This window comes from Sphaeramia orbicularis, chromosome 9, assembly GCF_902148855.1.
Source record: "Sphaeramia orbicularis chromosome 9, fSphaOr1.1, whole genome shotgun sequence".
Lineage (NCBI taxonomy): Eukaryota > Metazoa > Chordata > Actinopteri > Kurtiformes > Apogonidae > Sphaeramia > Sphaeramia orbicularis.
The window spans coordinates 205,389-218,280 of record NC_043965.1 but is presented as its reverse complement, the minus strand read 5'-3'; the positions used below and the strand labels follow the sequence as shown (position 1 = coordinate 218,280).

General features: G+C 41.0%; 1 protein-coding gene and 1 pseudogene across 1 annotated transcript; one reads left to right on the top strand and one right to left on the bottom strand.

The window, feature by feature from the left end:
* Window positions 1-5,819: 5,819 nt before the first annotated feature.
* On the top strand, window positions 5,820-8,899 carry endog (endonuclease G). The gene is given in 10 exon segments (XM_030143534.1): window positions 5,820-6,047; window positions 7,041-7,169; window positions 7,171-7,200; window positions 7,202-7,236; window positions 7,318-7,345; window positions 7,348-7,461; window positions 7,906-8,015; window positions 8,102-8,150; window positions 8,152-8,181; window positions 8,250-8,899. Coding segments are annotated over 10 exon segments (894 nt in total). The 5' UTR covers window positions 5,820-5,876; the 3' UTR covers window positions 8,448-8,899.
* Window positions 8,900-9,400: 501 nt separating this feature from the next.
* LOC115425787 (disabled homolog 2-interacting protein-like) overlaps window positions 9,401-12,892 on the bottom strand; it is a 39,655-nt pseudogene continuing 36,163 nt past the window's right edge.

Below are 12,892 nucleotides of genomic sequence, written 5' to 3'. Positions count from 1 at the left end.
GCGTTCTCATGTGTTCTGTGTTCTCATGTGTTCTTATATGTTCTCATGTGTTCTTAGTGTTCTCATGTGGTCTGTTCTCATGTGTTCTCATGTGTTCTGTGTTCTCATTGTTCTCATGTGTTCTGTGTTCTCATGTGTTCTGTGTTCTCATGTGTTCTCAGTGTTCTGTGTTCTCATGTGTTCTCATTGTTCTCATGTGTTCTCAGTGTTCTGTGTTCTCATGTGTTCTCATTGTTCTCATGTGTTCTCATGTGTTCTGTGTTCTCATTGTTCTCATGTGTTCTGTGTTCTCATTGTTCTCATGTGTTCTGTGTTCTCATGTGTTCCATCCACATGAACCCAGTCCTGCATCAGCCTGTTTCTTCTGTTTAATGACCTGAACATCTTCTGCTCAGTTAAACTGTTGAATCCGTTCACGTTCCCTCAGACGCTGACGTCGGCTCCTGAAACACTTTGACATGTGGGTCCGTTTGGAGAGGCCCCGCCTGTAGATGTCCATATATTGGCATATAGAGACGTTTTGTAAAATAGAATAAAGTTTCTCTGAATCTGACGTGGACATGTTTGAAGGTAAAAGTCAGCGTTCCTCTCGTACGTCAGGATCTACGGTTGTTTTCAGCTGATTTTCCAGAAGAATGAAAACGTGTCAGAGTTGAAACGCTGCAGCTGTGGAGAACAGCTGGAGAACAGTTCTGTGGGTCTGGTTCTGACTTTAACCCTTTCATACATGAATTATGAGAACCTTAGTGAAGATTTGGTTTCTTGAGTGTTTTTATTCTTCCTTTGGCATGAAAAAAAAACAACAACAATGTGATCAAGTTTTTTTTTCATCTAGTTCCAAAAACGTCCACTCAGGTCCAGCATGCATTTAATGTTTAAAGCAAACAAACATCTGCAGGAAACCCAACAGCAGCAAGTCCTATGGAAATGAAGACGTTCAAACAGGTTTAATGCAGCTCATCTGATGTTTTCTCACATTTTAACAGATTCTAATTATAGTTATTATTCATTTAATGGAGATAAAAAAAAAAAAAAAAATTTAAATACAGTCTAACAACAGTGGATTTACCCTCATATGTGTTAGAACAGATCAGGTTTATCTAGAACAGGTTTATCTAGAACAGTACAGGTACAGTACTGGTCTGAATGTACATGGATTATTATGGGATGGTGCATTAGTGTCCACTGTGTTGGCTGAAATGGAACTAAAACAACCAAACCATGAATTTACAAGAGAACAGCTGGAGAACAACTGACCACTGGACTGACCACTGGACTGACCACTGGACTGACCACTGTGCATAAATGCCTCCTCAGGTGTTTGTTTGAACAGCCTCTCCTTCAGTGTTCACCGAAGCCCTCTAGTGGACAGACAGTACAACTACACTACATTGTCCAAAAACGGTCATTTTTGGCAGGTCTTCAAACTAGTTGAAATTTTTTTTTTTTTTTTGCTCTAAAACACTGTTTTAAACATTTACTGCCTATAATGTAATAAAATGTTTGAAAACTGACATGTATCAGTAGAATGTGTGAACTGCTGTGCTCGCAGATGCACAGGTGTGAAACACACTCGTGTCCCGGTAACGGTCGTAAACGGAGTCTGAACCCGTTTTCATCCTTTTCAAACAGAACTGGGTTACCGCTGTTAAAGTCCTTCTGCTGCTGCCATCGGGTTCCTCCTGCAGAACTTACACGGTTCCGCTCACATTCAGTCACATGTTCTTGTGTTTGTTTGGACCCACAAACACAAACATCACATGACGTCACCAGTTAAAGAGCAGATGAGGACTCTTTAATATTTTATTTTTTTATCAGGAATATTGCAGATGGTGTAACGGCTATTAGTGCTACATAAGAAATAAAAACACGTCATTAGGAGAATACAGTCATAAAATATCGATATAAAACCCATAATTCCCAGAATGATTGTTTTTGCACGGATGAGTGAATATTAAGGTGGATTCTGAGCGTCTGCAGCAGAGTGACCAAATATGAACAGAACAACAGGGGCAGTGTTTCAGACACATATGGTCTCTGCTGTTTGTGACATCACACTGGAATCGTTTTGTTGATGATAGTGATTAGACGAACGTTTGGACGATTCCACATAAATCCTTTCTCACCAACAGGTCTAAGACAGATCCTTCAGAATTATTCAGACATGAACCTGCTCCTCGCTCCATGTTCAACTAAAAAAACAAAACAAAACACTGTCTGTTCTTTTTGTGTGCACCTCCTCTGACACCGTTCAGACTTCACATGTATTATCCACCAGGTGGTCTGGGTTTCTACAAAGACCCCAAAAGGAAAGAAAACACCAGTTTATTATTTATTTATTTCTGTTACTTGCTAAATTCTTCATTCACAAATGTACATTCTGTAACAATAAACCTCAGTTTATTTACTGTTTAATGGAAGTTGAACATTATTTAAAGTTTTTAGATAATTCTGATTTTAAAGAGGCTCTAAAACATTAACATTTGTTCTGGTTTAGACATGATCTTATAATTGTCAATGAGATAGATTTGTCAATAAATAAATAAAAAATAAAAATAAAATAAAAGTTTTTACTATTTTATAAAGTATGTAGTGATTTTAATTTCTGTCACTGCTTAGTTTTATTTATTCACAACCTGAATAAAACGTCAAAAAAAAAAAAAAAAAAAATTAAATTAAATTAAATTAAAAGCGGACATTTTATTATTATTATTTTTTTTTTTTTCCTCATACTTAATTTACAAAACATTGTAAACACATGAACCAGAACATGGCATGGAGAAAAAAACACAACGTAACATAATGCTGGAGGTGAGGCAGGAAGAATCAAATACAACTACACAAATAGGCAAGTAAATTAAAAAAAAAAAATAAAAGTAAAGGAATAAACAAGAAGAGAGATAGATAACTAAAACAACTTAAACTGGTCCCATAAGGCTTTAGTCTTCACAGCTTTAGGGTTAGTGCAGAAGTTCAGTGTGTCTAGACAGGATTTCAGATCAGATTTACAGACCACAGAGCTGGGCTTCTGATTGGCACATCTGCTTGTATGTACATGACATTTAGCTAATGAGGAAATGAGATTAAGTATAAACGATTTCCGAACAGGCCAATCAGTAATAAAGAAACCAAATAAAATATCTTCAGTTTTGAAGTTCAAAGAATATCCAGCTTTCTATTTAAAACAGATTGATATCACACCAAAAAACTGGACCAAGGCACAAAACAAATGAGTTCATGTTTCATCTGAATTATGACAAAATGAGCAAAAAGGGTGGACACTGATCTGATAATCAGAGTTAAATTACCTGGATAACACCTGTGTACCAGTTCTAAAGACACCTCTGTCACTGTATCTGAAATAAAACCCTTCGTTGGTAAAAACCAGACCTTTTCCCATTCCACATCAGAACAGAAACGACTCCAAAACAGATGGACGCTTGCCTTACAAACTGTATCCTTTCAATCACTTCTAATGCATTTATTATTGGGGTTTTTTTTTACTTCAGAATGGATGTACATTTCCTGTGTATAATTCTGATTGTGCAGTTTGAGGGCTAATGGTGTTGAAGGACTAATAGTAGAAGATATCAGAGTTTTTCAACCTGAAGGGACAGAATCCAACACAGTGGCAGATTCTCTAGGGAGTACTGGAGTTTTAGATTCCAACAAAAATTCACTAGAAGTAAATAAGTGACCTTCCTGTTAACAGCTGACAGCCCAGCAGTGTTCCGTTATCAGCCCAGTTCTTAAAAACAACGACTTACGTTTCAAACATACATTCTGGTTCTTCCATATCGAACATTTGTGAGGGGAACAGTTCTGTTTCTATACCAAGAACCGACATAAAAGAAACTGTTGATGAACATCAGAAAGTTGAACAGGAAGCTTTTCTAGACTGTAGTTCCATCTGAATACAAAGTTCCATCCTCCTAAAGCCTCAAATGCATCTGTAGGAATAAGTTCCATCAGGACTGTGGTGTGTTCAGGACCTTGGAACCGTTTCATCTGGAACGTGGAGTGCACAGATGAACATCCAGGACATTGAACCCACCAGTACTCAGCTTGTTTATCATCACACCTTTTTCCAATGAGATGAGATTTTTTTTCCAGATAAAGTCAAATAAGGTTTTGTCAGTTTTGGTACAAATATCCTCTGAGAGCTCCAGTGCAGAGCGAGCATGTACAAGCTTGGATGAGCCTTCAGCTGTGGAGAGCAGGACTGGACCTGTTACTGTTCCATCTGGGACTCCATTAATTCAGTTTCTGCTGAATGAAGGAAATGAATGGAACTGAAGTCTCATTCACTCTTGACACATGATCTTTAACAATAATTACACCAAGGTCTTTAACTGGACGTTTCACTGGGATTCCTCCATTTGTACATCATTGCAGGTTTTGACTGGAAACAGATCACATTTGGACAAGTTAAGTTTTTAAACCAGATGCAACTGAGAATGTGTCTAAAAGTTTCATTTTAATTTCAATTTGAGCTCAACTCCTGTAGAAAAACAGTTGTATCGTCTGCGAGCTGACTCAAGACATTACTCTTCCTGCTACTGTGATTCCTTTTAAGGGACTGTTTAATATAATTGGCCAGAATTTGCACAGGAAGTAGAAATAGTAAGAGGAGACGGGACATCCCTGACAGATCCCTGTCCATCCTACCTTCTTAGTTGTACCACAGGGTCATTTGACTGAGCTGTTCACAGAAGCATGTAAGGGGCGGATTGATTTTTTAAAATGTTCACCAAAACCAAATAAATCAAGAGCTTTAAAAAATAAATCGATGCTCTATAGAATCAAAAGTCTTATGAAAGTCCAGAAAAAGAATAAAACTTCCATCTTGTATTAAGTCTGAATATCTAATATTATCAATAATGTATCTACCTGACATAGACACTTTGAGACTCATCAATTCTATCATTTAAAACTTTTTTTAATTTGTTAGCTAAGCACAATGCAATAATTTTAGAATCGTTGTTCAGTAATGAGATAGGACGCCAATTATCTAACAATAAGATCTGTTTTTGCGTCTTAGGGATTAAGGTAATTAAACCTTGGCATAAAGAGGGGGGAAAAACTTCACTGCAAAAACTGTCAACACAGACATTAAGCAAAAAAGGAGCAAGTTCTTCTGAAAAAAGTTGATAAAGTTCAGAGGTTAAACCATCCACTCCAGGGGGTTTGTTTAACTTCAGTTTTTTAAAAACATCCCTGGTTTCTGAAACAGTAACTGGAGGATCTCAGATGGCTTTATCAGCCTCTGTAATCAACTTGAGTTCACCTAAAGAACTACAGAATTCTTCCAGTTCAGGTAATGATAAGTCAGATTCATAAAGAGCTTTGTAATAATTTTCACAGAATTCCGCAGTTTCTTCTGGATGATCAACTACACTGTATTTAAACAAAGCCTTTAATGCCATTTCTGCTGTTTCTCTAACTTGAACAAATAACTGGAGTTGTGTTCCCCCTCTTCAACCATTATACCTAGAACGGATGAAAGTTCCTTTGGCTTTGTTCAAATAAAGTTGATCCCAGTTCAAATGCAGTGTTTGTAGTTGTGCTCTTTGGTTTTCAGGAAATACAGAAGATGAAGACATTATATCGGTCATCAAAGAATTCGGTTTTTTTCTTATCTTTCATAATATTTGCACCTGTTTGTATTAGAAGTTTCCTCAGCTCAAATTTTAATCTTTAATGTAATTTAATTTTTAAAAAAGTTCCCAGTATTTTCCATAGATCCCTTCATGTTTTGCCGTTTTAAAATGATCAGAGAGCTTGTTTCTAAAAGGCGGACAGATTACCTTCAACCAGGACGGTTTCCGCTGACGTCATCAGTGCGCGACACAAACAACTGCACCGGCGGCGGCGGCATGAGGAGACACTTACGGACCGGAGCGACCCTGGTGGTGGGAGCCGGACTTGGAGCCGGGCTGAGCCGACTGCTGGGCCCCGGAGACCCGCAGGAGGAGCGGAGGAGGCTCGGTCTGCTGGACCGGGTCCCGGTGGTCCCGGTCCTGAGCGTCCAGGCCTCCGAACTGACGGTCAGTATGTGTGTGTGTGTGTGTGTGTGTGTGTGTGTGTGTGTGTATATATATATATATATATGTGTGTATGTATGTGTGTGTGTGTCAGTAGTTAAAGGTGGAACAAGGTCACACGTTCAGTGAAGCTCCAGGTGAACCAGGTCTGGGTCCAGCTGAAGTAGAGTCAGTAGTGAACATGTACAGACCCCAGTTCCAGATCCACATCAGACAGACCAGACTGGACCAGGTCTGCAGGACTCTGACACTTCTGCTGTTCCTATGTGTGGGATCACAACTGAATGAAGTCAGCTGTGGGTGAAGGAACTGTTTCCAGATGCACTCAGTTTAATGATGGGCTGTTCTGTCATCTGTTCAACTGACTTCAACTGTAGTGGAAACACACACACACACACACACACACACACACACACACACACACACACTGATTTCATACAAGAACTTCCTTACTCTGTTGTCATCTCTTCATCTGTCTTTCATGCTCATGGAACTGCTTCACTGTTTTATTGCTCAAAGGCACAATAGCGAACTAACTGACTAAATATGGCTGACTCCCGCTGAGGAGCACAACCACATGAGCACTTCACCTGGGAACGCACTCAGGGCTCAGGGAGCATGCTCAGTAGCACTAGGGAGCATCAACTGGACAGGTAGGGTGACTGACAGGACACCTGCTCCAGGAGTACACATGGGGCTCATGGGTAATGTAGGCCACGTGGCCAGCACTGAGAACTACAAACAGACTGAAATGTCCCCAACACAAGGACAGTGGGTCCTCTGTAGACCTGCTGGGTCCTCTGTAGACCTGCTGGGTCCTCTGTGGACCTGCTGGGTCCTCCTCAGGATGGAACTAAAAGACTAACTCTAAAATCAGACTGCAATGGGTCTGAAACTGAACCCAAACCTGTAAACGGGTCCAGATCCAGTCCTGAACAGATCCTCCTGAACCTTGAACCCAGTCCCAGTCAGACCCTGGTCTTTCCTCTGGTCAAGGTGAGTCTAGGTGGATCCGGAGCCCTCATGAAGTAAGGCTTCCCCTCATTGGCAACGTCAAACCCAGAGAGTCCTACGTCACGTTCCTACGACCCCCGCACGCGCACTGCATCATGGGTAATAGAGCGGCCTAAACCCCGCCTCCCTGAGCGGGACGTCCAGACAGGAAGTACTGTGAGTTCAAGGAGGACGACAGGTGAGAAAAAAAAAAAGGACAAAAGGATGAAAAGGACACATGACAACTAAACACAGGTGTGTTTAAACTCCGCCCACACAGCGTGCACGCCTTTCCACCGCTCCACAACCGCAGGACTACAGAGGGAGTGGCTTTGACAGAGGTCACCTGGCTGCAGCGGCCAATCACAAGTGGAGTCAGAAAGCCATGGACGACACCTTCTACCTGAGCAACGTGGCACCGCAGGTAAACACCACAAACAACACAGGTAACCAACCCAAACAACACAGGTAACAACACAAACAACACAGGTAAACAACACAAACAGCCACAGGTAACAACACAAACAACACAAACAGCACAGGTAAACAACACAAACAGCACAGGTAAACAACACAAACAACACAGGTAAACAACACAGGTAAACAACACAAACAACACAAACAGCACAGGTAAACAACACAAACAACACAGGTAAACAACACAAACAACACAGGTAAACAACACAAACAACACAAACAACACAGGTAAACAACACAAACAACACAGGTTAAACAAACACAAACAACACAGGTAAACAACACAAACAACACAAACAACACAGGTAAACAACACAAACAACACAGGTAAACAACACAAACACAGGTAATCACCTGTTGGATTGTGGGTAATCCTGTGCTGTGTTTTCAGAACCCTCACCTGAACCAGAACGCCTGGAACAACCTGGAGAAACTGTGTCGTTCTCTGACCAACCGGTACCTGAACGTGTTCGTGTGCACGGGTCCCGCTTACCTGCCCAGGTAAACACTCCGCCCCCCTTTCCCTCATCCTCCTCCATGGGGAGGGGCACATGACGACCGTCTTCAGGGGTTACTCTGTCTTTCAGACCCGAGGCGATGGGAAATGTACGTGCGTACCAGGTTCTGGGTCGTAACCCATGTTGCCGTGCCGACGCACTTCTTCAAGGTGAGTTGACTCGTGCGTCTGAGGGTCATGTGACCGGGGTGTGACTCCGCCTACATGTGCGTCCTCAGGTGCTGATCCTGGAGCAGATGGACGGCCGGGGGGTGGAGCTTCGCTCATACGTTTTTCCAAATGAACCCGTTGACGAGAAGATCCCCCTGGAGCGTTTCCTGGTTCCCATAGAAACCATCGAGCGAGCGTCCGGGCTGTTGTTTGTCCCGAACATCATGAGGAGGACCAGCAGCCTGCAGGCCATCAGCGCCAAGTGAACCACATTACCCACAATCCTCCACTGAGCAGCATATGTCATTCAACACATAATGACAAGAAAGGACACTGTTTGATCCTCCCCTCCCCTCCCCTCCCCTCCCCTCTGGGTGTTACCACCTCCCTCTAGGGCTCAGACGTGGAACTGTGCTCATAAACTCATTTAACCTGATGGTTTTATGTCATTTTCTTAAACACAGTTGATCAGTTTCAACTTCAACTTTGGTGAAAATGATGAGAAATAGTGATAAATTATTTTTGTGATATTTTAATGTTTTCTTCACTGATGTAAATGGATCTGAATGTTAATCTATTACAGTATATTATTTAAAAAAAACTCATGGAACTGGAATAAACCCATATCCAGGTCATAATCTGGGAGGATGGATTTGTTAAGTCGAAAATGATGTTTTCACTGAGAGAAAATATGAACAAAATAAATAAACTGATGACATGAAAATGACCCGTTGACTCCTGTTCATTTCCATCTGAATTTTGTTTTGGTTAATTAACGCTGTTTTTATCAAATACAGCAATAAAAAAAATGTTCTATTTTTGTAATATCACAGTAAAATATTAGAATATTAGTGAAACAGAAAACTGTTTTCACTGAACAAAGTATTAAAGTCAGTTAAATGTATGAAAACAAATACTATAAATATGATGTAATAAATATATTTAGTTTTGATCATTCTTTCATTTTCAGTTTTACAATTACCTTATTTTCAATTACCTTACTAAATTTGTTTAGCAAATTTTTTCATTTTACTCATTTTGTTCAGTTTTATTCATTTTTTTATTCCATTTTTCTTTAGTTTTGTTCATTATTTTATTTTTTTTCCTTTAGTTTTGCTCCTTTTATTCATCTTTTGCTGGGTTTCGCTCACATTCTGTCAGGTGGTCCTCAACCCCGTTACCGCGTGTCCCCGCCTCAGTCATCGCCATGGCAACAGAGTGATGGTGTACTAGTTTATTGGAGCGTCTGTCTCTATAAATACTGAAGCTGAGCTCGATAAATAACGATAACAGAACAAATAAATACGGACCAGACAGGAAGCCACAGTGAACACAGCGGTAGAGTACAGTCGAGACAGCAGGAGCGTGTGTTCACCAACGTTTCATCATCACATCGTAGAGTTTGGACTGTTTACAATAGAATCTGATGTTTACATTAAAATCAGTAGAATCTCTGAAACAACACAAACTAACGTTAAAGCGTCGGCGCGAACAGGACGACCAGCAACTAAATCATCTAAATATTCACAGCGGACAGAAGCCCCGCCCGTCAGACGGAGGGGCGGTCCTTCGGGTCCGGTCTTTGTGCTAAAATAGAGAATGTAAGTCCCGCCCCCTCCGGTCGACCAGAATGCGACGTGATTGGACGAAAAAACTATCAACTATCTTTATCACAAACAGACTCTATGTTCTGGAACGGATTCATCACCACTGACGACTGGACAGATTTTTTTTGTGACGTAAAGTGCGATAGGGTCCACCAGAAGGGGTGGGGCTTAGCCTCTCTATTGGCCAACCAGAGGAGTCCGTCTACTTCTGACTATGTCACATGACTGAGATGAAAAACGATGGACTGTCCCTTTAAGTCACAACATAAAGGATATAATAGGACGACTGAGCGTCAAATGAAACGTCTTTGAACCTTTAAACTGAACAGCGGCCGTTACATGTCCGACCAATCAGAGCCGGGCAGTCTGTTAATCCGACCAATCAGAGCCAGGGTTAGTCCTGTTAGTCCAGAGCACTGGTTCTCGGCAGGAAGTACCAACAGAAACAGGAAATGATGTCAGACTGTGATGTCCAAAGAAGAAACATGCATAAAAAGGGGCGGAGGGTAACCTAGCAACACTGTCTGAGTCAGGTCAGAGGTCAGAGGTCGGACCCGCCCCAGGGGAGATGATTGACAGGTCTGTGAACTACTGAACAGGATATCTGATAGATGTGACCCCGCCCCGCCTCTCCTTCCCTTTCGGGTTTGTCATGCAGATAAGCCCCTCCCCTTCCTGCAGCCAGAGCCAATCAAAACTATTCCAGTCGTCCAATCAGGCGGCACGTTGCTCAGCAGTTGCCGGAGTTGCGAAACTCTCCGTTCTCGGTGATCTGCAGGGATGACGTGTTGCTAGGCGACAGGCCGTTCCTCTGCGACGTCACGGCGTAGCGTTCCTTCAGCTGAGTGAGTGCCGCCATCAGGCGACTGTTGGCGGCGTCAAGACTGGCGATCCGTTTCTCCTGAAAGAGACGAAGAAAGACGGCGGTTAATTTAACAGAAGAAACAGAAATGAAGGAGTTCATGATTAAATTAACGACACTGAACCCGTTTCCATGACGATAAAAACACAGTAACTGTTATTAATCAGATAATTGTAATAATCAGACGTGATGCATTCACAGTCACTTTGTAAACAGGATAATCCATAAACCCTGGTTTAGTCGTTAGTCATTGTTGGATTTATTTCAGAGTTCGTTCGTACGTAGAATCCAACTTCCTGTTCTTGTCTTCTACTCATGGTGTTCAGTTTTGTTCATTTTATTCATTATTTTTCTCAGTTTTTCATGGGTTTGGTTCATTTTTAATTCTTTTATTCATCGTTTGTTTGGTTTTGTTTGAGTCTGGTGTCGTAGAATTCAACTTCCTGTTGTTGTCGTCTTCATTCTTCTGTTTTCTGTGATTCACTGGTTTTTCCACATGTTCAGATGAATCTGGAAACATGTATGAAGACAAACCCAGGGGGGTTCATCTGACTGTAATCAGATTACTGCTGTTATCAGATCAAACAGATCAGATTATTCTGTTTATATGATCAACAATAATCAGATACTGATCAGAGTATTAGAGTAAACGGTCAGTTTGAGGATTTCTGGACTTCTTCCTTTAATTTCGTTAAACTCCTAAAACCTTCGTCTTTCTGTGAAAATCGTCCGTAATGTGAGGACGCACGCTGACGCCAAATGAGCCTCAGAGTCTGTGAGGTGAGTCCAGACCTGAGCCTCGATGATCTTCTGTTTGGAGTCCACCACTGCCTGCATGTCTGAGTGGTCCTTCTTAAGCTCCTCCTCCACCGCCATCAACCTGCACAGGTCAAAGGTCAAAGGAACTGCACATTAAACACCATGAACCACAAAGGAGGAGCCGCTGTGTCAACGGGGGCCTGGTCCTGGTCCTGGTCCTAGTCCTGGTCTTAGTCTTAGTCCTAGTACTAGTCCTAATCTTGGTCCTGGTCCTAGTCCTGGTCTTAGTCCTGGGCCTGGTCTTGGTCCTTGTCCAACTCCTGGTCCTAGTACTGGTCCTAGTCTTGGTCCTAGTGTTAGTGCTAGTCCTGGTCCTAGTCTTAGCAGTCTCAGTCCAAGTCCTAACCCTGGTCCTATTCCTAGTCCTGGTCTTGGTCCTAGTCCTGGCCCTATTCCTAGTCCTGGTCTTAGTCCTAGTCTTAGTCCTGGTCCTGGTCGTAGTCTTGGTCCTGGTCCTAGTTCTAGTCCTGGTCTTGGTCTTGGTCCTGGTCCTAGTCCTGGTCCTCACCTGCTGATGATGCTGTTCATCTGCAGGTCTTTGTCGTCCTGCAGTCGTCTCAGTCGACTCTCTGTGTCCTCCAGACGAGCCTAAAACAAACAAACAAACAAACAAACAAACAAACAAACAAACAAACAAACAAACAAACAAACAAACAAACACATTTAACTCTTTCACACTCATCAAACTGTTTATTTCACTTCAGGCATAAAAAACAAAACAAAACAATAATATGACTGAAACTCTTTATGAACCTAGTTTTTGTTCATTTTTTAGATTATTTTGATTCTTATTTTCATTTTTAAAATTATTTTTCTCATGGTTTTGTTCATTTGTTTCTTATCGTGGTCACTTCTGTTCTATTTGGCAGTTGTTTCATGTTTTTTGCTCCTTTTTTGTTAATTTTTGTTCATTTTTTGATCATTTTACTCAGTTTTGTTCATTTGTTTATTATTCTGTTTGCTTTTGTTAATTTCGTTGCATGTTCGATTCATTTAGTTTCTTTAATTTTTCTAATTTTTGTTTATTTTTTTAAATTTGAATATCATCTTATATTATCTTAAAGTGACTTTTAGAAAACCTGCAAAAACAAAAAAGTTCATTTTTGGCACATTTTTATTCATTTCATTGATTATTTTCTCATGGTTTTGTTCATTTGTTTCTTATCGTGGTCACTTCTGTTTTATTTGGCACCTGAACCTTTTTTGTTCATTTTGTTGGATAATTAACTCCTTTTTGTTCCATAAATGTCGACTCGCCAACACTTTACCAAACCAATATCACATTCATCATATTCTAATGTTAGTTGTTATTCACTTCATGGAGATAATATGAAAAAAAACTTTAGACGTACAAGTGACTCAAAGTGACTGGTCAGGTTGTTTTATTTCAGTATCTTTGTACAGAAAAGTTATTTCATATTTC